General features: G+C 38.9%; 5 protein-coding genes across 5 annotated transcripts; 2 read left to right on the top strand and 3 right to left on the bottom strand.

Annotated features, from left to right (window-relative positions):
* The first annotated feature begins 213 nt into the window (after nt 1-213).
* LOC120064237 (gamma-crystallin M3-like) lies at nt 214-1,015 on the top strand. The gene is made up of 3 exons (XM_039014670.1): nt 214-228; nt 364-603; nt 725-1,015. The coding sequence occupies exons 1-3, from the start codon at nt 214-216 to the stop codon at nt 1,013-1,015; spliced, it is 546 nt and encodes a 181-aa protein (XP_038870598.1).
* A 2,915-nt stretch (nt 1,016-3,930) lies between these two features.
* LOC120064241 (gamma-crystallin S-1-like) lies at nt 3,931-5,059 on the top strand. Its single transcript, XM_039014675.1, has 3 exons — nt 3,931-3,939; nt 4,393-4,635; nt 4,781-5,059. The coding sequence occupies exons 1-3, from the start codon at nt 3,931-3,933 to the stop codon at nt 5,057-5,059; spliced, it is 531 nt and encodes a 176-aa protein (XP_038870603.1).
* An 8,536-nt stretch (nt 5,060-13,595) lies between these two features.
* On the bottom strand, nt 13,596-14,484 carry LOC120064235 (gamma-crystallin M1-like). The gene is made up of 3 exons (XM_039014668.1): nt 14,476-14,484; nt 14,000-14,251; nt 13,596-13,880 (listed from the first exon to the last, which is right to left on the bottom strand). The coding sequence occupies exons 1-3, from the start codon at nt 14,482-14,484 to the stop codon at nt 13,596-13,598; spliced, it is 546 nt and encodes a 181-aa protein (XP_038870596.1).
* Nucleotides 14,485-17,326: 2,842 nt separating this feature from the next.
* On the bottom strand, nt 17,327-18,271 carry LOC120064243 (gamma-crystallin M2-like). Its single transcript, XM_039014677.1, has 3 exons — nt 18,263-18,271; nt 17,865-18,107; nt 17,327-17,599 (listed from the first exon to the last, which is right to left on the bottom strand). Exons 1-3 carry the CDS (start codon nt 18,269-18,271, stop codon nt 17,327-17,329), a joined length of 525 nt encoding a protein of 174 aa, XP_038870605.1.
* A 4,009-nt stretch (nt 18,272-22,280) lies between these two features.
* On the bottom strand, nt 22,281-23,829 carry LOC120064240 (gamma-crystallin M2-like). Its single transcript, XM_039014674.1, has 3 exons — nt 23,815-23,829; nt 23,352-23,594; nt 22,281-22,556 (listed from the first exon to the last, which is right to left on the bottom strand). Exons 1-3 carry the CDS (start codon nt 23,827-23,829, stop codon nt 22,281-22,283), a joined length of 534 nt encoding a protein of 177 aa, XP_038870602.1.
* Nucleotides 23,830-24,823: the final 994 nt, after the last annotated feature.

Below are 24,823 nucleotides of genomic sequence, written 5' to 3'. Positions count from 1 at the left end.
AAATGCACCCAGCCGGAAATAATGACCCTTTAATAATGACCCTTTAAAGGTCACTTTGTACTGTACAGGGAGGGGGGCCTCTATGCCATGTTGCTCTGTCAGGGGTTTGAACAATGGAGCCACATATTCTTTATCGGTTGGCTCAGGTATAAAAGCGATAGGGGGACATACAGAAACGTGTGCAATCCTGAGACCAACACAGTAACCGCAACCATGTCTACGGGCAAGGTGTGTGGAGCTTTGATGAAACTGGACATTTAAGCAGAAGTTTTTCAAATTTGTTTAAAACCATCAATGAATTGTACTGTACTGTTAGAACTACATCTAATTTTAATAAATGATGGTTTTGTTGTGTGTTTTTAGATCATCTTCTACGAGGACAGGAACTTCCAGGGTCGTTCCTATGAGACCTCCAGCGACTGCCCTGAGCTGACCTCCTACCTGAGCAGGTGCAACTCCTGCAGAGTTGAGAGCGGCTGCTTCATGGTGTACGACCGCTCCAACTTCATGGGAAACCAGTACTTTGTGAGGAGGGGAGAGTATGGTGACTACCAGCGTATGGGCATGAGCGATTGCATCAGATCTTGCCGTAACATCCCCATGGTAAATATATTAAACCTGTTCATTTTGACTCCCATAGGCCACATGTACAACTCCAGCAAAAGCAATGTGATGGTATATTTGGAACGATTTGGTAAAACACTTTTCCCATATCCATTTACAGCACAGAGGAAACTTCCGGATGAGGATTTACGAGAAGGAGAACTTTGGAGGTCAGATGCACGAGCTGAGCGACGACTGTGAGTCCATGACCGATCGTTTCCGCATGAACGACATGCAGTCCTGCAACGTGATGGACGGCCACTGGCTGATGTACGAGCAGCCCCACTTCAGAGGCAGGCAGATGTACATGAGACCTGGAGAGTACAGGAACATGAGAGAGTTGAGCATGCACATGGGCTCCAACCCTGTGAGGTTCAACAGCATGAAGCGTATTTTGGATTCTTGTTATTAAATTCAGCAATGACTAAAATTACGAGTATAAATAAAATCACCTAACTTTTAAATGAAAGTGTCTTTAATTTTCATTTGAGTCCTTGGTTTGAGGTAAAGGGGCATTCAGAAGAGACATTTCCATATGGTTAGTTTTCCCATACAAGTGCAATGGGAGCAGATGTCAGGATGCATTCTATTTCAACACTGATGTGGAATTAATTAATGGTATTAGAAAATGTTAAAAAATCACAATCTGTTAAAACCACTGATCATTATATATGGTTAATGTTGAAGTAAATGTTAAAGTACTGTCTATTCTAGTAGTAGATATTAGATATTAGAAGTAGATATTCTGTTGGAAATACTTTGTATTACAGCTCCTGCTTCAGCTGCAATAGAAGCAACAACACGACACAACTCTTATTATTCATACTGTAAAGGATAGAAAATGAATTGTGGATATTTGTTGGGAATACATCTTGTGTGGATGTTTCAACTGCAATCTGCAGTTGCATACATTTTTGGACATTTAAATGAATGATATATACCCATTGATTCATGAAGAATATATATTAAAAATGGCCCATCAGAACCCAACATATAAGCTTGTTTTAACTCCTCTGTAAATGTAAACAAACACTGTATAGCCAAAACATGGTTAAAAATATACTGTTTATATCATATCATATCATGCATATCATATCATATCATCATGGGGCGGCAGGAAGCCTAGTGGTTTAGAGCGTTGGGCCAGTAACCGAAAGGTTGCTGGATTGAATCCCTGAGCTGACAAGGTAGAAAAAAACTGTCGTTCTGCCCCTGAACACGGCAGTTAACCCACTGTAGGCAGTCATTGTAAATAAGAATTTGTTCTTAACTGACTTGCCTCGTTAAATAAAAAATAAAATGTACTATTGATATCAGTGGATACATTTTTCAAGCCCATTCCCTCAGCTGTTTACCAAAACAGATTGCCCCTTTAAACAGCTATGAAACATTATTGATTTTTTATTGTAGTGAAGACTTATTGTAATAAACACCTCCAAAGCTGTACTATTTATGCTCCACAAATACTGCCATCCTTACACACATACTGCCACTTAGAAAAGTCACAGGAAACCCAGGAGAGGGCAGCACCTCCACAGTATATCAGCAGAGTGCTGGATTTTGGGCAGAGATGACGGGTCAATAAAAATTATTCAGTTGAATTATTGTATCTCAAACATGATGAGTTTAAAGGTTTAACCATTAGATGCAATCCTTACAGATTTCAGACTCATCCAAAGACTGGGATGCTATTATGATTTCTAAATAATAAATTATATTTTATATACATATATTTTATTTTATATTTTATATCACATACAATTTGAATATCATAATGTATATGTAGATATGCATAATGCATAATGTAGATCTGCATAATGTAGATATGCATAATGTAGATAAGCATAATGTAGATATGTATACATTTCTAATAAACAAAGTGTTGACTAATACTAAATAACATGTAAAAATAGACCAATTAGATGTAATGAATAACAAACACATTGTTTATATACAGTACCATGTCATGATGCATTTTAATGGTGTGCATTAGGAAGCAGAGAGCTCATATATCAACCGCTACAGAAACATTTAAATAACGCTTATCTAGCTAGAATAAAGCTGTCAACCATCACAAGATCTGGCATTGACAAATAGCCTGGGGAATTTGGCCTAGGTTCTGCAGCTGTAGTCACTACATGTATGTTTCCTTACCTTGAAAGCAAAATACTCTTTTGGTTTCTTTTGTAGCCATAGACATTAATATTTGATTACCAAAAAAAAATGGAACAGCAATCTCTCTAAATTGTGTTTTTAACATCAAACTACCTTGATACCAAGTTGTGATTGTCTATCAGCTCACAGAGTTGTTGCAGAGAGGAATCACAAGGTGTTGTGGAAGCAGTTTGCTATTAGAATACGTGAATAGTGACCATGATGGTACACAGTACAGTTGAACAGTTTGTCCTGTTCCAGTTCACAGTCATTCAGGTTTAATTACGCACTTCTGGAAATGACTGGAGAATCGGGAAGCAGCCATTCATTACAGTCAAAATGAGTCCCAATGTAAATATTCAAGGTCACTCTCCTGTTGGCCACTAGAGTCACTCTCCTGTTGCCTATAGTGTAAAATTCTATCAATACAGTCAATCACATGACCTGGGTTGTTGGCCACACAAGCAGCCCCTCACTTGGCTGTGGATCAACTGAGACCAGAGGTGGCACGAGCACAAGTTTGACTGGACATATTCCAAAACCTCACCCCTGAAACATTACGGAAACCACCAGGCAAGGGGAGTCAAATCTGTCCTTTTCTTATAATACATCATATTTTTATTATATTTTGCAGTGTGTTTGAAATGTTAACAGATTATATTTGTATGTAGCTAGAGATTCAGAAAGTAGGACATGTCAAACAATAATGGTGATATTTGTGCACATCTGATCATATTTTACATTCACTCCAGTGAAAGGTGAATCACATAAATCAATTAACGTGTATCTGTGAGAGCCTACTTTTAAGGATCAAATAAATGCTTGATAAATCAGTTTTGCGTTGGGTATTCTGTCATCAGCTTTGGGTTGGGTATTCTGTCATTCGTTCTTTAAGTTACTAGATCTTGTTTTTCCACTGATAAACACGTGTCTATTACATGAGGGGTTAATTAGCACCATTGAAGCCTTTGTGTACCGAACAAAAAGGTCATTCACCCTGCTGACAAAGAAAAACAACTACCTTTTGTAGTTTGGCAGCCGTGCTGTCTTTTCAAAAAGGCTGACATCTAAAGTTAATTGATCAACATATCAATGTCTCTATTCCTAGAGGGTATAAAAATGGCCATGGTTCGCCTAGTCAGTGTTGCAGTGTGACCAAATTTAGCCAACACAATGGGAAAGGTAAGGATTGTTGTTTCGCTGCACATATTTTGTCCCATCGCACGTTCTTGTTCACTGTTTGTCTGACAGAACACAGAACAATGAACACCTGCGAGAGATCCTTTGCGTTGAACAAAACTGAATAGGGTTATTTTACCAGCCATACACACGTTCTTTCCATTGTTCATACAGATGTAGGATCTTAATTTGACCTACATTGTCACAGCAAAATAATCCTGCAGCAACAGGTTTTGAACATTTAGTCCATAATGTTGCTTAATTGGTGGTTAGGCTATTAGCTGGCAAAAAGTAGGCTACATGAAAGGTGCCATACTGTTAATATAACCATGTGTTGGTGTGGATTTGCAGAGAATTTATGTAAATCACGAAGCTTGGTGCTTGAAAATTCTCAGCAACAAAAGAATGATAAAATTAAGATCCTACATCTATCCTACATTACATTACTATTTTTAGATAATCTTCTACGAGGAAAAGAACTTCCAGGGTCGCTCCTATGAGTGCACCGTCGACTGTGCCGACCTGCACACCCATTTCAGCCGCTGTAACTCCATCCAAGTGGAGAGCGGTAGCTGGATGGTTTATGAGCGCCCAAACTACATGGGCTACCAGTACTTCCTGAGAAGGGGAGAGTATCCCGACTACCAGCGCTGGATGGGCTTTAATGATTGTGTAAAGTCCTGCCGCATGATTCCTCAAGTGAGCCCATATTCCTCTTTCCTGGTATACAAGTTAACCCATCATTGATGTAGGTAGTAATAAACATGGTAAATAAAATGTTTACTTGAAACTTAATAGTAAAGAAACTGAATGAACGTAGCTGTCTTCTCTTCCTTGTCCTCAGAATCAGGGAGCTCACAAGATGAGAATCTACGAGCGCTCTGACTTTGGCGGTCAGATGTTGGAGTTTGCCGATGACCTCCCCTCCCTCTATGATCGATTCCAGTACAATGATATCCACTCCTGCAATGTTATGGAGGGGTATTGGCTCTTCTATGAGCATCCCAACTACAGAGGCAGGCAGTACCTCCTGAGACCTGGCGAGTACAGGAGATACAGTGACTGGGGAGCCATCAATTCAAGGATTGGTTCAATCAGACGTGCTGTTGCTCACCCAAACTGACAGGCAATACATCATCAACATGAAACTGAGCCTAACATTTAAATTAAATAAAGTTAGGTCCACCTGCAATCCTATTGTCTTCTATAGTGTACACGCAATAAGTATGAAAACATGCTACATACTGTCCCTATAACCTAGTATACACCATGAAAAGTTTCAACACATTTGTTGAATCGAGGCATTTAATAGTTTTACGTCTTATACTGTCATTTTGAGAGAAAACTGATGGTCATATTCATCGTCCAAATACAAAATTATAGTCAGTAAAATAATGGGTTCTATTTTCAAGCCATTTATCCAAAGACGTAAGAATGTCTACCTCACTCTCCTAAAATACTTTTTACTTCTAAAGTAAAACCATAAAACCATAATTTGAGATCAGAATTTTAACACCCACTGTGTTAAATGTAACACTTTCTTAGTGTGTACTATACTATATGTGACCCACCGAAATAGTGTCAAACCAACACTTTTCAAAAGGTTGATGAACTAACCCACCAAGAGCATTGTGTCCCTAACACCACGGGTGTAGCAAATTCTGACTTAAAATTAACACTATTAGAGCTGATGCTGTTACACTTTCTCAGTGTTGGGGAATTAACACCTGTGGTCTTGCAGTAACTTGGTGTTGTTTTTTTAACACTGTAGGGTTAAAGCGCTATTTTCACATTTATTTCCCAGGGTGCTTTTCGAGCAAATCTTTTGAGATTCTAGTACCACCCATGACTGTATTTGCTAGTAACAGAGATATCATTGTTGCATTCGATGGCTTTCAGTCCTGTAGTCTTCACCAAATGAGTGCCTAAGTGAATATTTTGTCATAAGAATACATATATTTCTTAATAATACCATACTTTGACAACCAAGTTTTACCCCAACACAGTGGTCTGAAATGTTTATTTTATTTTATTTAACCTTTATTTAACCAGGAAGGGCTCATTGAGATTTAAAATCTCTTTTTCAAGAGCGTCCTGGCCAAGATAGGCAGCACCAAGTCATTACAAAAATTACAGACAAACAACATGAAAAACTACAAGTAATCTAGTAAAAACCATAGAATTCACAAGAGTATCAAAAACAGCTAATTAAAAACATTGACAGGTCAGGGAATCAGTCTCAAGATCATTCATCAGTGATTTAAAAATACCAATCGGGACAAGTTCTTCCAGTTTAAAAGTATTTTGTAAGGCGTTCCAAGACGATGGCGCAGAGTACATAAAAGCCCTTTTACCAAATTCAGTTCGGACATTTGGAACAGTTAGAAGGATAAAGTCCAGCGAACGAAGAGAGTACCCACCACATTTCTGAACAATAAAAATGCCCAAATAAAAAGGTAGTAAACCCCAAATGGCTTTATAAATAAAAGTATACCAGTGACTGAGCCTACGAGTGACTAGAGAAGGCCAGCCAACCCTGGTATACAAAGTGCAGTGGTGCGTAAGGGTTTTGCAGTTTAAAATAAATCTCAAAGTGCCATGGTAAAGGGTGTCAATTGATCTCAAACACTGAGCAGAAGCATTCATATATAAAATATCCCCATAGTCTAGTAAAGGCATAAATGTAGCTGATACTAGCCTCCTTCTGGCTTCAAAAGAAAAACAGGCCTTATTCCTAAAATAAAATCCCAATTTCAGCTTACATTTTTTTGTAAGTTGTTGAATATGCAATTTAAAAGAGAGGCCGTAATCAATTAAAATTCCAAGATATTTATATGAGGTTACAACCTCAATCTCCTTGCCTTGACAGGTAGTAATAGGTGAAAGGTTCAGAGGTCTATTTCTTGCTTTAGAAAACACCATTAGTTTAGTTTTGTCAGTATTGAGGATAAGCTTCAATTGACACAAGGTATGTTGAACAGTATAAAAAGCAGTTTGCAAGTTCTGAAATGCCAGGTTTGCAGGCCACATCAACAAGTCATATTATACTGTCCTGCAAATCGTTGTGTAGTCTAAGATCAATTAATCAATCATTGTGCATGGAGAAATATAGATATTAAAAGAAACTGTTCTAAAAAGCAACCTGCAACAAAGCATGCTGGGAAATATGATAATGAGGACCCTCCTATGTCTTTTTCACACTGAGAGAAAAATGACTCAACACAGTCGAGTAACAAATCAAAATAAATCAAATTTCATTTATCACATACAACAGGTGTAGACCTTACAGTGAAATGCTTACTTACAAGCCCTTAATTAACCAACAATGCAGTTTTAAGAAAACACCTAAAAAAAGTAAGAGATAAGAATAACAAATAATTAAAGAGCAGCAGTAAAATAACAGTAGCGGGGATATGTACAGGGGGAAACAACAACCCCATGTGGTGTTGATTCCACTGTGATTCCACTGTGATTCCACTGTGAACACTTCTTTTATTCTCTGCAGGTGGGGTCAATTTATATCCCACTGGTGTTAACCCCACTAGAATTAACACTCAAAAATAACACCGTTTTTACCTCAACACCAAGATTTGAACACCTGCACATTTGTTGCGCACCAGCAACTCTCAATACCTCAATGTGAGTGACGGAGAGAACACAAAGACTCATTCAATAAAAATGTGTACATCAAGCACAATTCTGCACAAGAAAACAGTTAAGATAGTTTAGGAAACTGAATTTGTTTCTGGATACTGTATAAAAAAAACGTATATACCCAACTGTATAACTACCTCTACACAATATTAGCTCTATTTAAAAAAAGAATTTCTCTATTCAAATTTGGTTCTTCATCATCATGAACCACACTCTGTCAACTAGACTGGCTTGATAAGTAACCTTGCCAGAGACCTGAACACTTGCTTTAGCTCCCCAAGCTAATGCCAAGGCATTATCTCAGCAAGCTTAAACTGTGGAGAATGGTAACCAGTCGGTCGCAAACACACATAAAACTAGAACTGTTCTGAGCAGATTTTCCGTCTTGGTCTTCAACCTTCCTCTAAGCCCATTTTGAAATTAACATAAATACGCCGATATCTCAAATTCGTTTTTCAGACAATCCGCAACCCAACAGGTTTTAATATTCTAAATAGACTTGAAAACTTGGTTGGAATTTGAGGACATGTTCTCAACTGGTTTATTGTATTCATTTTTTAATTTATTTTATTGTATAGCCTACTAATCAGACCAATATCTATTTGTGCAGTTAGATGACAAATCAAAGTTTCATTTGGTGTTCCTGCTGTTCTCTTTGGCCAAAATCTTAACAGAATCTTAATTTGATCTCAATTCACAATTTACACAAGTCTGAGTTTAGCACATGGTCCCGAGGTTAGGATTTGGGCCTTTATGTTTGAGTTTGAGTTTGAGTTTGAGTTTGAGTTTATTTTTACAGGGACAGTGCACATTAATCAACGTTTCAGTAAAAGTGCCGGTTTTAGCCAGCCGGCTAATTTTCAACCGCAGTCCCTGGGCAGGTTATTAAAAACAATTACAATATAGAAAATAGCAACATAGAACAAGACATAGCATACAGACATAGCAACATAGGACAAGCAAGACGTAGCATACAGACAGAGCAACATAGAACAAAAAGCAGTAAGACAAAATTCATAAAAGCAACGAAGTGTTTCCACACCTCACAAGTTACAGACAACAGACATGGAAAGCGGCAACACACAGCTAGGGACCATGTTCACAAATCTGATTGACCTTTAGCCATGTCTTCAAGCATTTTGTGAAAGTGTGATATGTGGTGCAGTTATGTGTGTCTGATGGCAGTGTATTCCAGACATGGGAAGCTCTCACAGAGAAAGCGGATTTACTAAAGGTGCTTTTCCTTAGGGGAACTATACAGTCACCTCTCATGGCAGACCTTGTAGATCTGCTGCCATATGTTTGGGTTTTCTGTTTAACAAAAATACTGTGTGGAGGGGGAGCCAAGCCATTTAGGATCTTGAATACAAGACATGCGTCGGTGTATTGCACAAGATTTTCCCAACTCAGGAGCTCATGCTTTCTGAGGATGTGACAGTGATGATGGCTATTGGGCTTCCTATCAAGCACTTTGAGAGCCTGTTTGTAGACAGACTGAATAGGTCTTACTGTTGTACAGCAAGCTTGGGCCCAACTAGTCAAGCAGTATGTTAAGTGGGGGAGTATCATAGATTTGAAGTACAGTTTTGCTACCTCTGTAGTCAAACAATTTCGTATAAATCGGAAATTAGCTAGGTTGAATTTGGTTATTTGAATTACCTTTTTCACATGCTTTTTAAAAGAGAGGTTGGAATCAAGTATGATGCCAAGGTACTTAAAATCAGATACCACCTGGAGCTTCTCCCCTGACACATAGACATCTGGCTCAGTAGCATCTGTTGCCCTCTTTGTGAAGAACATGCAAACAGTTTTTTTCACATTGAGATGCAAACACGAGTCACTGAGCCACTTTGTAACCTGGACCATTACAGTAGTGAGTTCTTGTGCAGCTTGTTGTTTGCTCTTTGCATGCACATATATCACTGTATCATCTGCATACATTTGAACTTCAGACCCAGTACAGACAGAAGGCAGATCATTAATGTACAGGCTGAACAGGAGGGGCCCCAGTATTGACCCTTGGGGCACACCCACATCATAGCTAAGAGTGGGCGACAGCTCATTGCTCACTCTGACACACTGAGTTCTGCCTTCAAGGTATGATTTCATCCATCTCAAGGCATCGGGGGAAAAGTTGAACTTGGACAATTTTGTGATGAGAATCTCATGGTTAACAGTATCAAAAGCCTTCCTTAGGTCCAGAAACACAGCCCCAACAACGCCCCCTTTGTCCATCTTGGACTTCACATTTTCCAGAAGAAAGCAGTTGGCCGTTTCTGTGGAGTGTTTCGCTCTGAAGCCAAACTGCATGGAATGTAATGTGAAGGGGCTGTTGTTGAGGTGGGCAATCAGTTGTTCTGCTACACACTTTTCAACAACCTTTGACACCACAGGTAGTATACTAATGGGCCTGTAGTTACTCACGTCAGCAGGGTCGCCTGATTTAAAGATGGCCGTTATTATGGCCGACTTCCATACCCTTGGAAACACCCCGAGACCAATAGATGTGTTGGTGACCTTAGTAATGGGGCCAATGAGTGACTCTTTGTAGTTTTTAAGAAAGGTAGAGTCCATCCCAAACACATCTTTGGCTTTAGAGTTCTTTAGTGAGCTAATCACCTTGTCCACCTTTGACTCAGAAACCTCCCTTATGATGAAGACAGGTTGAGCATCATTTACTAGCACTGAGCCCAAGAAACCAGTGGAGGGGTTCTGTGTCAGTACCCTGACAGAGTCAATAAAGTAGGAATTGAAGGCTATTGCTATTTCGACTGCATCCTGTGTTAGATTGTTATTCACCATGATTTCTAGTCTTTTTGCAGTGTTACTATGGTCTTTCCCTGTTAACTTTTTTAGATTCTCCCAGATCAGTTTAGAATTTCCCTTTGCTTCACCAATTATGTTAATAAAAAAGTTTGCCTTGGCCTGTCTGATTTCTTTCATCACCTTATTTCTCAACATGGTAAACCTACGTCTGTCATGCTCTAATTTGGATCTTAGGGCTATTTTTAGATAATAATCTCGTTCCTTCATCAATTTCCAGATTTCTCCATTTAGCCAAGGAAGAGTGCTCTTTTGGCCAGGTTTGGATTTGATTTTCTTTAGGAAACCATTTAATGTAGTCTGGATTGTGGATAGAAAAACTTGACTATCAGCTTCCACGTCTGCATAGGACAAGAGATCATTCCAGTTAATTCCCTTAATTGCGTTTTCAAAATAGCTTAATTCACTCTTAGGTATTCTTAGTTGATCAGGCTTTCTAACAGTAGAGAGGTTAAACCTGCTCTTAGACAGCTTTCTGGCTATAAGTGTCAGATTATGATCAGATAGCCCAGTAACCATATTGAATGATTTAGTCACTCTCTCTGGTTTATTACTGAACACCAAATCAATCTGTGTTTTAGAGCAACAAGTCACCCTGGTTGGCCCTTTAACTAGCTGTGTAAGGTCAAAGGTATTAGTGATCCGTTTGAGGGTTTTCCTACAACACTTGTCTTCATAATTAATGTTAAAATCTCCCATTAAGATGACCTCTTTCCCAAAATCACATTCCCTAAGCATGTTATTAAACTGATCAAAAAACACACTTTTGGTGGAAGGTGGCCTATACATTCCAATGAGGGTAAAAGACATTTGGGGAGACAGTGTAATGTTCAGGCCAATACATTCTAGTTCATTATCACATGACCACTCAATTTGTTTACATCGGATATGTTCTTTAATGTAAATCATCACACCCCCTCCTCTTCCTTCAGTCCTGTCTCTCCTGAAAACATTGTAGCCAGGCACAATCAAAGCAGCAGATGGAGAGTTTTTATGGAGCCATGTCTCTGAGAGGCAGAGAAAGTCAAGGTTGGAGTCTGTGAGTAGATGTTGAATTTGATCACTTTTTGGAATGACACTACGAATGTTCAAGTGCCCCCCTAGTAGTCCCTTGGGCTTAGCTCGTGGGTCCCAGATGACTCGAGAGTGATTGACACATTGAAAAAAGTAAAATTTTCTGTGTTTTCTGACGGCTGGGTTTAGGCCGTTTTGTTTCGTTTTGATTAGGGGCAGTTCGGTAGCGCAATTAACAATCCCTCCCGCCTGCACTGGATGCGGGGAACTAATTAAAACAGTTTGCGTACCAGAAGCAGAGTCAGGGATCGCATATAGCGACTTTGGTATGTTTGAAGAGTCAAAATCTATCCTGGAGCCGGGTGAGTCGAGAGAAACCATAGGACCATAGCACTCACCCACTTCCACAGCGGCGACGATCAGTGGACGAGGCCATCCACCGCTTTCCACTCCGGTGCGTATCGCTGGCTCGGTGATGTTGGGCCCAGGATTGAGTTGCACATCCCCGGAGAGCAGGAGGGTAATGAACAGGTAGTTTAACAGTTTCCGATAAATGTTGGACTTGTGTTTGTTGCGCCTAAGCGGTTCAGTAGAATAAGGAGCGAGGTATACTTGGCCATTATTCAGAACATTATGGTATGCTGTGTACTGTCCGCTCCCGTGGAACGGTGAACCAATGTGTTTGGTGTTAATATTCTCCGGTAGTAGATTGATTACATAACTGACAATCATGGCAGAGTACTGGAGATAAAACACATAATTGCGCTTTAACTCTTTGCATGAGTTACTTAGCTGGGGTCGGCGTACACCTGATGGTTTAGATAAAATTACAGCATTCGAATGAGAAGCGGCACCTGCCGCACCACCCTGTCTTCCGTCCGCCATTTTGCCAAACTTGCAATCTACTGCAGAGATAGCCTGCAGAGTTCTGTCATGCTATCCAGGTCTGTGCCCAAACAGTTCCACCTGCTGTCCCTTAGTAACATAAATATGGTATGCTATTTCTTTGATATGCAGATTAGCTACATCCACAGTTGTGGGCCTTGAGTTGAGACATAAAGGCATCATCTTCCCATGTGATGTGTGCAATATGCACTCTGGGTAATTAGGTACTCCTCATTGGAATATTTGACTCCCTTTAGAATTGTATGGAACGTAACAGTGTCTGGTCTAGTGGTAGAGCTACCCATTCCAGACCAGGCATACCCGCTGGAAACGGGGTTACGAATCCCGACTTGGTCGTTCTCATCTGTCATGTATGTCTCCCACTGTCGATACACAATATATTAACCAAAATAAAAATATATATATTTAAAGAATTACATGGAATGTAATTAATTAAGGCATGTTCCAGTTGTCTCCATTAACATGTTCTTAAGGTGTACTTAAAGGGATTTAAAAAGGGGCAATAATTAGTTTATAAAATGTGAATTAATAGTTTATAGAGCAGATAAATAAACAGTTATAACACATATGTTTGAAATTATGTGATTGTTATTTTGGCACGTGCGAAATAGTGATCTCATGTATGATTGCAATGTTATTGAGTACTACTGAAATGAATACCAGTGCAGCCATGCAAGCTCAGGCAACCAGCTAAAAGACAAGCACATTATTTCAACCATTCTACTATAATTATCTATGAACTAAATAACTAACATTTTATAAACTACTTATAACCCCCATCTTTAAATATGTTTTAGTGTACCTTAAAGTCTTTAAAAAACTTCACAAAAGCATTCAGGTATGAACTGAAACTTGGAGTGCAGCTTGCACAATGTAAAAGAGTTGCTTCAAGACTTTGCACCATACTACTTACAGTATACTCTACATGTACGTTTTCATGTAATCACTGTGGTAATATTTACCAGACACTCTTATCCAGAGCAACTTACATGAGCAATTAGGGTTAAACGCCTTGCTCAAGGGCACATTGACAGATTTTTCACCTAGTCGGCTCGGGGATTCAAACCAGCGACCTTTCAGTTAATGGCTTAATGCTCTTAACCACTAGGCTACCTGCCACCCATTTACAAAGCTTCAGTGATGTTAAATATGGTGTGCAATTTGTTTTGACTGAAGCTGAATACCAGTAGATGAAAATCAGACAGACAATTTAGTTATGAAAGATCTTCAATGATTTTATTACCTTGAACAATTAAATACATTTAATTGCACATATCATTGATACGTCTCATGCTCATGAACTTCATGCCTCCCATTCCCATGCCCATCTCTCTGAAGCTCCTGTACTCTCCAGGCCTCATGTACATCTGTCTGCCTCTGAAGTGGGGCTGCTCGTACATCAGCCAGTGGCCGTCCATCACGTTGCAGGACTGGCAGTCTGACATACGGTAACGCTCCTGGATGGAGTCACAGTCCTCGCTCATCTCGTGCATCTGACCTCCGAAGTTCTCCCTCTCGTAGATCCTCATCCTGAAGGATCCTCTGTGCTGTAATGCATTTATTTATTTTTTTACATTATTTTAGGATGTTTATGTTCTTTGAAAGTTGTTCATCCTAAAATAGGAAATTGCACAATAATGTATAAAGGTGAGATAAGGTGTCTTACCTGGGGGATCATTCTGCAGGACCGGATGTTGTCAAACATCATGCCCATGCTTATCATGCGCTGCATGTCAGGGTACTCTCCCCTCCTCATGAAGAACTGCTGGCCCATGAAGCTGGGGCGCTCGTACGCCATGAAGCAGCCGCTCTCCACCCTGCAGGACTGGCAGCGGGACATGTAGGAGGACATGTCCGGGCAGTCGCTCATGCACTCATAGGAGCGGCCCTGGAAGTTCCTGTCCTCGTAGAAGGTAATCTATAGGAAAAGGGGGGACATATTTGTTTTATTCCTGAAATGGCATAAAGCATGAACTGTACGGTAATTGTATTTTTAGACACTGGTAATGTTGGATTACTGATTCCTATAACACATAGCTAAATAATGTTTCTGTAATATTACATTTACAGAATATAGGATGTACATGTTACCATTGTAAAACTGTAGCCTATATGTAGCTACTGTGAGTCTGCTCAGATTACCTTGCCCATGTTGGTGGTTGGTAGTTGACAGTGGATCAGCTTGTACTTCTACCATCACTCTGTGGTAATTTTATACAGAAACCAGAGGGCCAAGGTGTGTTGTTATTCAAATGTCCAAAGCTGATGATTGAGCAGTATGACGGCTTTTGCTGAACAGGGCCTATGAAGTGTAACAAAGGTTTTCATCCATACATTTCTGGCAGGGATGACCTGTGTTGTCGGTTACATTATAAGCATAACTTTTGTGTACGGGTATCAGTAAGAATGTTCTTTGCATTCATTGTGGTCTGGTAATCGAGGATGTACAGTAGAGAACCTGAGATGAGGTTGATTTACAGTACACATCCCTGTTGAACAGATAGAGATCAATATTACAGCTACTTTTACAGTTATAGTGAAAAAATAAGTGATTTTATGATGTCCTCAAACTAGTACAGTATACTGGTCATGCTTGAACATCACTTTTATAATGATTTCATGTCCTTGAAATAATAATCTTATAACATGCAACTATAGATTCTTATTGATAACTGAGTAAAGGGTGGAAAGGTAGGGCAGCAGGTAGCCTAGCGGTTAGAGTGTTGGTCCAGTATACGAAAGGTAGTTGGTTTGAAAACCTGACCTGACAAGGTGAGAAATCTGTCAAAGTGCGCTTGAGCATCGGTGCTTTCCTACTATGGTTGACCCTATAAAGCAACACTGTCACTACACATATCTGATGTACGTGACAATGTTTTTCTGAAAGGAAATTATTGTTTCACCTGCCTGTAAATTGTTTTGGTCATTTATCCACTGGATAGTGTGCTGATAATTGTTTGTGAAATTAATTGAATAATTGTTGTTAATGAATTGAATATTATAATTGGTTTTGATGGGTGATTGATTTACAATGACAACCATCACTTCAAGACACAAGTGCATGTACTTCATTCAGTTCGAAAAGATGACGGGGACTGATAGGGGCTGGTGTATATGTGAGAATTGCATAGGAAGTATGCATGTGCTTTTACAATTGACTTCCTTATTTCTCTCATGTCACTTTCATTTTATACAATATACTGTATGTAGCTATGCACGTATGTAATTTGTATTAATCTCACAATTAATTCATTACTGATTACTAAAGTGATATAATGCTGATTTCTGATTTTGCTGAGACCAGAATGAATGTTTTTTTATCTTGCAATTACCTCATATAATTGTTTGAACATTTGCCAACCCCTTCTACAATGCATCAAACATTTCAGTCCACCAGGGTTGACGTGGTGATTACCCTTTTCCCCTCGCACCACTGACAGGATCAATAATGGTTGAGAATTAACATCATATTATTTAGTTCTGATTGAAGTAAGAAGTAAATTACCAAGTAGCATGAGCCTCGGCTAATGGGAGCCGGATCGGCTCATAGGAGCAGGAGCTAATCCTGTTTCTGTAGGGTGAGGCAGCTTGATGTACAAGTACACCTCTTGGACAGGACCCTAGTCTGTTGCAATCTATCTCTTTAATGCTGAGTGCTAAGCAGAGATGCATAGGGTCCAAGTTTGTCAGTCTTTGGTATTACTTGCCCAGTGATCACAAGTTGGTTGATTGAAGTGATAGCTCAACTCATGTTGATGGTAATTATGGTCTTTATTTTTTGTTTTGTCTTTTAATACATAACTGTGTATTGTTTAAGGTGATTTTCTATATTTTCCTAGATGTGTGGTTTTCTTTTTATGTGAAAAAAAATATATATATATATACTGGAATGTCTGTATTTTTAGACAATCCCTTAGCACAAACCACTTTTGGTAACACTTTATAATAACTTTCATGAATCAGCCATTATAAATGTTTCTAAATATTTATATATGCTCATAAATGCATTACAAATTACTATAAATGCTTAGGAATTGTATTTATTTATTACTAGTTTATTAATGCTAGAGAACAGTGTTCAACTTTGAATTAAATATTTTCTCAGTTATACTTTCCACTAATATGCATTCCAGCAACATTAAGGCAGTTATATACAATTACAAATATTACATGACATTACATTCCTTCTATGCATGATGGTGTCATGCCTGACTCCTTAGACCAGGGCTTTTCTTAAACTATGTGTCGGGACCAAAAGTGGACCCTGGGCATGAAAGGTGGGTCATGAGTTATCAGAATACACTTATAATCACACACCGTTTTTTATTAATTTGGGTCGTTGGGGGACGATTTGGGTCACAGGAGGACGGTGAATTTCTTATTTGGGTCTTGAGCTGGAAAAGTTTAAGAAGCCATTCCTTAGACAGTCACTTATGGTAGCTAAGGCCATTTGATTTCAGCGTCCGAAAGTCTAGTAACCATAGTATTTTTTACAACTTTCTGGCACTGAAAGCTGAAAACAGTGACCTCTAGATGAGTGGTGTATGTTTTCAGGTTTGAATGCAGTATGTGCCATAGTAAGTACTCTAATTTTAGGTTTTAATGCAGTACGTGCCATAGTAAGTATCCTTATTTCAGTTTTTACTGCAGTACGTGCCATAGTAAGTACTCTAATTTCAGGTTTTACTGCAGTAAGTGCCATAGTAAGTACTCTTATTGGTCAATATATGAGATACTGGATGCTAGGCCATAACAAAGTGGTAGTTGATCATTGTTCGCACAAGTAATGACATGGCCTTTATTGAATCATTCTTGGTAGTGTCATTTTATACCAACTTAAAACCACATAAATACAGTGAACATTTAATGAATATTAGTTATTTCAATAATGAAAATGTAAACAAGTCAGAGATCATTCGTACACAAAGGGGTTAAAAATTCAACCATTTTAATAACTAAGCATGTATTTACAGCAAGTGCTTGAGCAGGATGGCTAAAAGTCAGTGACCCGTCTGAAAGAGCCTACAATGGCGCAGGTGGCGCACCATTCACGGTATCTCCTGTACTCTCCGGGTCTCAGGAAGTACTGTCGACCCCGGTAGTTGGGATACTCGTAGAAGATCCAGAAGCCATTCATGATATTACAGGAGTAGATGTGGCGGTGGTGGAAACGATCAGACACACAGGGACAGTCGTCCATAAATTCCATCATGTGACCACTGAAATCGGCCTTCTCGTAGATTCGCATCCTATTTGAACCCCGGTACTGTAGAGCAAAAGGAAGAGCAATCAAAATGGCATCCAGTTGATACCGTACAGAGAGTAGATGGATAATATAATGGCATTAAATATCAAAATCCATTTCCTGGATAGTTCTAGGAAGCTCATGAATCTAAATCATAAAACAGAGATGATGTAATAAAGATAAATAAATGATGTTCTTATCCTTGCTCCAACTCTCTTGTCTTGATAATAATTTCCAGGTCCCTTCCGTTGCCTCAGTAAGACGTCCATACCCAGTCAGAACTTACCATTGGAATCATACGACAGGATCGGATACAGCTGCTGAAACCCATCCAACGCTGGTAATCAGCATACTCTCCCCTCCTCATGTAATACTGGTGACCCATGTAGTTGGGGCGTTCATAGATCATAAAACAGCCACTCTCCACCCTGATGGAGTTACAGCGGCTGAAGTAGGAGTGCAGGTCTGTGCAGTCATTGCTGCACTCATAACTACGACCTTGGAAGTTCCTGTCCTCGTAAAATGTAATCTGCAAATCAAGAAATTCCAATGATAAGTTTCACTTTGGGCTGATATAGGTGGGATGGGACCCACTATACAGCATATACTGAGCACAATATATAGCAGACAAGGGAGTAAAATGGTCAGAGTTTACAGTTCAAAAGCACAGGGAAAAAGTCCTACCTTGCCCATGGTCTCCGTTGGAGAGATTCCACATGTTTTCAGAGCTTTTTATACTACCTCTTGACAAACAAAGTATTGTTATTCAAATGCTCACATAGTTATAATTCAGGGTACTGGCACATGTTTTCCTTTTTGTTGGAGAACAACATTGGGTGAGAAATATGGATTTGTATTTGGAAAAACAGGATAAATAATTACTGGTTTGATGTTTTGACATGCATAGACAAAGGAAAAGACTAGTATAGTATCCACACGTCCAATAGACAATAGGTACAGAACAATATGGAACAGCCCTTTAGCATTAAATATGGTGCGTAACACTAGAGGTAGCCATTCAGGTCCTTGCTATCCTGGGTCCTTGGGACGTCCCAACTCTGACTTTACCCCACTGAAGTTGACATTTAAAATGGGTAAGGTAGGGGTTAAGGTCAGGGTTAGGTAAGGTTTATGGTTAAGGTTAGGGTTATGGTTAGGGTAAGGGTAGGTAAGGGTAGGGGTTAAGTTTAGGGTTAGGGTTCAGGGTAGGTACATCCCAAGGAATCTGTATTGCACTAGCCTAGCCATTCACTATGCAATCTCATTTGCATTCTCAACCCATTTTATGCAAATGAGTACAGTCCGAAAAATGACATCCTGCTTGTAACACATGGAGTATTTACAGTACATGATGTGTCAACATCCAATGTGTCATAGGCTACTTACTGAACATTAATCACAGCACCAACATGATTACGAACACATTTTACTACAACTACAACCATTACCAACCACCACCACCTTTACCATTACTAGTGCCCCTCTGCTCACTGTAGTTAGAAGAATTCGAGTGAGTTAAAAAAAAAAATGCCACATTCTAGCTTTTCTTCACTATCCATACCATAACTTACCATATCCACTGCCAAGGACAGTCCAAAACATCTTCCTTATTAGCCTGCTTAGCTAACGCTCTTCCCATGACCATCCTTGACTAATTACAGTTTGCTTTTACATGGTAAACAAACAATTTGTTTGTGTCATCCCTTTATCCCCAGAAATGCCAATCACCTCTGTGTTTACATGTTTTGCATAAAAGTAAACAATGGCATTGTGCTGGAAAGCAGAATGTAATGTCATGACCACTACATGGCTCTCTAGTTAACGGTAGTTGGCTATGCTGTAGACCTATATCAATAACAGCAGAGAAATGAAGCAAAGGTTGATATAAAATCATTTTTTTATAACAGGCCATTTGATCATAGAATGTACTAATTATACATCGTTAAGTGTACATGATACTAGGCAATATAGAAACATTTGAGTTATTTTGGCAGGCTGATGGAAAGGTTACTGAAAATGTACCCTATAACACTTTTAAAAACATTTTAATCACAAATAGTACCTGTGAAGTCCCGATCAAAAACATCAAACGCCATTTAATTATCCCTAAATGCTCATTGGTGTTCCATAGAAGGACTGCGAGTTCTAAGATGAAATCAGTATATGTTAGAACCTCGTAGTTCACAACTTTAAAAAAAATAACTGTCGTTTAATGGGAATGCGGAGGTGAGGATAGAATATCAAAAAATGTCTGACTTTAGTCTAAACCCAGCGGCCAAAGATGGGTGAAATGCTGTCATTGAACTAGTTGTAATTTAGTTAGGAAGGGTCCAGTTGTACCTCACAAGCCAAAGAAACTAGAAGAATGTCTAGTTATTGGCCATGCTTTGTTGTCGGCTGTAGTTAGTTAATCTGCCCATAACGAACTGCTGCTGTATCATTCATAGACTGGGTTCTTGCACTGAACAAAGAAGTAGGAAACCCAGGACAGGCTGCCAGGACATTACATTTTAGTCATCTGGCAGACACTCTTATCCAGAGCAACTTACAGGAGTAATTAAGAATAATAATTTATTACATTTGTAAAGCAGTTTTCATTATAAAGAATAATCTCAAAGTGCATAAAAGAAAAAAGAAAATCAAATAGATTTTTCTTTACACAATTAAACAAACTGACACAAAGAACCCAGCTGACGCTAGGACAACAAGGAGCACAGCTCTCAACACAAAGCTTCCTAAAGAGAAAGGTCTTTAGGCCCGTTTTAAAGGAGCCCAGAGTCAGTGGTGCCCTCAGGTGGTCTGAGAGGGCATTCCAGAAGCTCTGGGCGGTCAAGCTGAATGCCTGATCCCTCAAGGAGCAGAGCTTGGTCCTGGGAGCGTGGAGGAGTAGGTTACCGCTTGACCTGAGGGTGGGGTTATGAAGGAAGAGCAGTTCTTTGAGATAAGGAGTGGCATTGCCATGAATACACTGGAAAGTCTGCAGGAGGGTTTTTAATTTAATCTGGAATGAGACGGGGAGCCTGTGCAGAGATGCCAGGAAGGTGGGGATGTGATGGTATTTCCGCACTCTCATCAGGATCCTGGCAACCAATTTGGGTTAAGTGCATTGCTCAAGGGTACATCGACAGATTTTTCACCTAGTCGGCTTAGGGATTGAAACCAGTGATCTTTCTGTTACTGGCCCAATGCTCTTAACCACTAGGCTACCTGCAGCCCGGATGCCTGTACATAAATAATCGTGTGACCTATACAGTATTTATCTCATACGTTACTTTTGGAACTTCTTCATGAACATTGTTGAATGTTAGGATCTGTCATGTCTTAACCCACATCTTATTGATTTATTAATTGGCTGTTAAATAAGATGACTTTACTTTTGGAACTTCTACATGAACATTGTTGAATGTTAGGATCTGATCTGTCTTGTCCTACCCCACATCTTATTGATTTATTACTTGGCTTTATGTTAGGAGTAAAAGTGTGTCAATATGTGGTACCGCTACAAAGACTATAAGTGGAGCAGAGAGTCAGTTTGTTTTATTGGCATGCTAAGGAGTTCTCAAGACAACGCACATTATGTAGTCGCTAGATGAAGACAAAATGCAGGGTAAGAAATATTGTTCTTATAAATATTGAGATATTGCCTTATAGTACATAGCTCATTAAACTCAGCATCTAAACAGAGAATGATCTGGTTCCTTCATATTGTTTTCATTTCCTTGGTTATGTTACAGTATATCTTTATTATGAGTTTTGATATATCTTTATCTTATTTGATAAGTGCATTCTTGAAAATAAGCTGCATTCATATATCATTAAATATGCCATGTAAGTAAGATCGTAAGATCAAAACTACTTTATAAAAATCTGATTCTCATCTTTCAGCAATAGCAGGTACAGAGAAAGCAAAGGTAGTGATTAACATATATCTACATTCTGGTCTGTACAATTAGCATTCATATTCATATTTATATTTAATATGTATATCAATTAATAATAATTGTATTCCAGTAGGCCAATGTGACTGCAACTATGAATGTGAATGTAGGATTTGCAGGTGCACTCACCGTTATTGATGTGATGCCTCAAATTCACTACGTTCTCCAGTCAGAACTACTGCATAGAGTTCTACTCTACTGCATAGAGTTCTACTTCTTTTAGCATCATGGTATGGATATATTCAGCCACAATACATGTACAGCTGGCTAATCCCTTATGGGGCCCCAAACAGGGAGAGAGCGGCTCACGCTTTGTCTGCTTGCATTCTTTTGCCAATAAATGCATTTTTCTCACGTATAATGTGGGGTTTAGTGATCAATCTGTACTTTTTGACATGAGTTATCAGAACAAACAAATATTCTAGTAATGATTAGGTGTTTTGATATCCAACATGGAACATAAATAGTTGTGGTACTGTAATTATTTGTGTAGGATTTAGATATCTGGAGCCTACTGTAGAACAAGGTCAATTATGTATCTCAAATGCTCTACCAATAAACGTATTTAGACTGCGTAAAGAGATTTATTAAAATCAGCAAACTTTGTGTGAATTGTCACCAGTGAGGGTCTCAAGCAATGGGGTTGAGTTTTGAGAATATACCAATCTCAATGAAAAGATGAAAAGAAACAGAAAAGGTTTTTGATTACGAATCAAAGTTTATTGTGGACAGTGACAGTTGATAGTTTAAAATGGAGCTGTGGTTTAGTTGAAGTCGGTGATCCTTCTGAGGGAGCCGATCTTGGGGCTCTGGCCTCCCCAGTCGCTGAACCTCCTGTACTCACCGGGCCTCACATAGTACTGCCTTCCCTTGTAGTTGGGCTGGTCGTACATCAGCCAGTGGCCGTCCATCACGTTGCAGGAATTGATGTCGGACATACGGAAACGGTCCTGGACATTGGGGCAGTCGTCGCTCAGCTCGTTCATCTGGCCGCCCATGTCAGGACGATCATACATTCTCATTCTGTAGTTGCCGCGGTGCTGTAACGGGATCAAACAGGTGTTACATAGTCATTACATAGGTATTACATAGTTTCATGGTTACTGCATAGTTATTACATAGTTACTACATGTTACTGCATAGGTAATACATAGTTACTACATAGTTATTACATAGCTACTACATGTTACTGCATAGTTATTACATAGTTATTACATAGTTACTACATGGTTACTGCATAGTTACTATATAGTTACTACATGGTTACTGCATAAGTATTACATAGTTACTACATAGTTATTACATAGTTACTACATAGTTATTACATCGTTACTTAGTTATTACATAGATATATGGTTTCTGTATACTCAATTTGTATATTTCTTACATTTAATTAAATATAATGGTACATTTAGAGGTCAATGTTGCTGAGGCTTTAGTTGCAATTTAGATGTATGTTATATTCAACAAATTTGTGACTGATTTTATCTCATGGCACCTACATGTTATATGCAGGTAGCTCATTTATGCACATCCTAGTCTCTCATAATTAATCAATAAAATAAATGTTCAATATAATTGCAGTATTCAAATGTATCTGGTTATGACTTTGGCTTTACTATAAAGAATAGAAAATGTATGCCAGATATTATAATCATTCAGTGACAAACTATGACTTTCCTTCAACTTAGTGTGTTGTGAAAAGTGTTATGAAATGTAATGTTTTGTAATATTTTAAATTGTATATAACTGCCGGAACCCAGGAAGAGTAGCTGCTGCCTTGGCAACTGTACAACATGTAGTCACTAGATGCATTTCAAACCTTGTTTACTCACCAGGGGGATCATACGGCAGGACCTGATGCAGTCGTTGATGCCAATCATATGCTGGTTATCGGGGTACTCTCCCCTCCTCACGAAGTACTGGTTTCCCATGTAGTTAGGGCGCTCATAAACCATGAAGCAGCCGCTCTCAACCCTGAGGGAGTTGCAGCGGTTGAAGTAGGAGTGCAGGTCGGCACAGTCGCTGTTACACTCATGAGAGCGACCCTGGAAGTTCCTGTCCTCGTAGAAGATTATCTGCAAACAATCACAACATCATAGAATATCATTATCTCTAAAATTACAGGACTACTAAACTGCATGAGATCTGTCTGCTAAATTGGTTGTATTATCTGATCTATTTGTAGAAACTGTGCTTGTAAAACTAAGGGGAAATTAATGAAATACTGTAAAATATAATTGTAAAATTGTTTAGATTTCATCTGAAAAGTTGCAAAACCATGGACTTCCTTCTTACCTTTCCCATAGTCATGTTGGCGGTGGATGGGGTGACTGCTCAGTGCTCAATGTCCCTCAGTTCAGCACTGTCTTTTATTTTAAAAAATAACACACACAGGGCAGCTGTGTGATTGCACAGCATAAAGTATTGTCATTCAAATATATCCCACAGTCATAGTGATGATGTTTCAATGGTGGGGGTGAGTGAAAAAAATCTGTTTATGTATGAATGGCCGTGTGTAACCAGTTATTGTTCTATCCCCCATGTTCATGAGAATTCTCCGAAAACACTACTGTATACCAGTCTGATACACTCACTGCACTGCATCAGCAAAACCTATCAACGCCATATTCATTATACAGTCGTCATCAGCTACAGTACATGTTAGAGAGCCAATATACGGGCCATGAAATTAACAAATAATAGTATTTGTTTGAACTTAGCCTAGTTTATACATCTTTGTAGAATAAACACATGGTAATTATCAATTTACAGTAGCATAAAGGGTTCTCCTGTGGGGACAGTACTTTATTTCTAAGAGTGTATCATTGGTCAAGAATAGGCCCAGAGACTTGCTACCATCATGTGATCAAATGATATAGTCATCATTATTGGTATTGGTATTGGTCTATTCAATAGGTTTGTCAATATTACTTTATTACGTTTTTCAAGAATCTAATCAAATGAACATGCCACAACAATGAAAGGTATTTTAACATTGTGAACATTGTTTTTGTCTGAAGATATTCCAATTTGAAAGTATCATTTTTGACTGTAGGCTTTGTAATAAGTTTCCTCTTCTAGGTACTTGTTAAATCCCATCATGTTGTTGAGGTTTGTTTCAACATCTTCTCTAATTTAATTTTTACTTTCTCAATCCTTTTATGTTTGTGTTTTATACCAAGAACAGGAAATGAGATGATCCATTCATGTGCAATGAGGGTGGGGTATACAATCGCTTAACTTGAGTGATTGTATCACTCAAATGATAGCAAGATGGCTTTATGATTCTGTATATTCTATCACT

The sequence above is a fragment of the Salvelinus namaycush genome, chromosome 19, assembly GCF_016432855.1.
Source record: "Salvelinus namaycush isolate Seneca chromosome 19, SaNama_1.0, whole genome shotgun sequence".
Taxonomy (NCBI): domain Eukaryota; kingdom Metazoa; phylum Chordata; class Actinopteri; order Salmoniformes; family Salmonidae; genus Salvelinus; species Salvelinus namaycush.
Note: the sequence above shows the minus strand (reverse complement) of the source record. Positions and strands in the feature narration are given on the sequence as shown.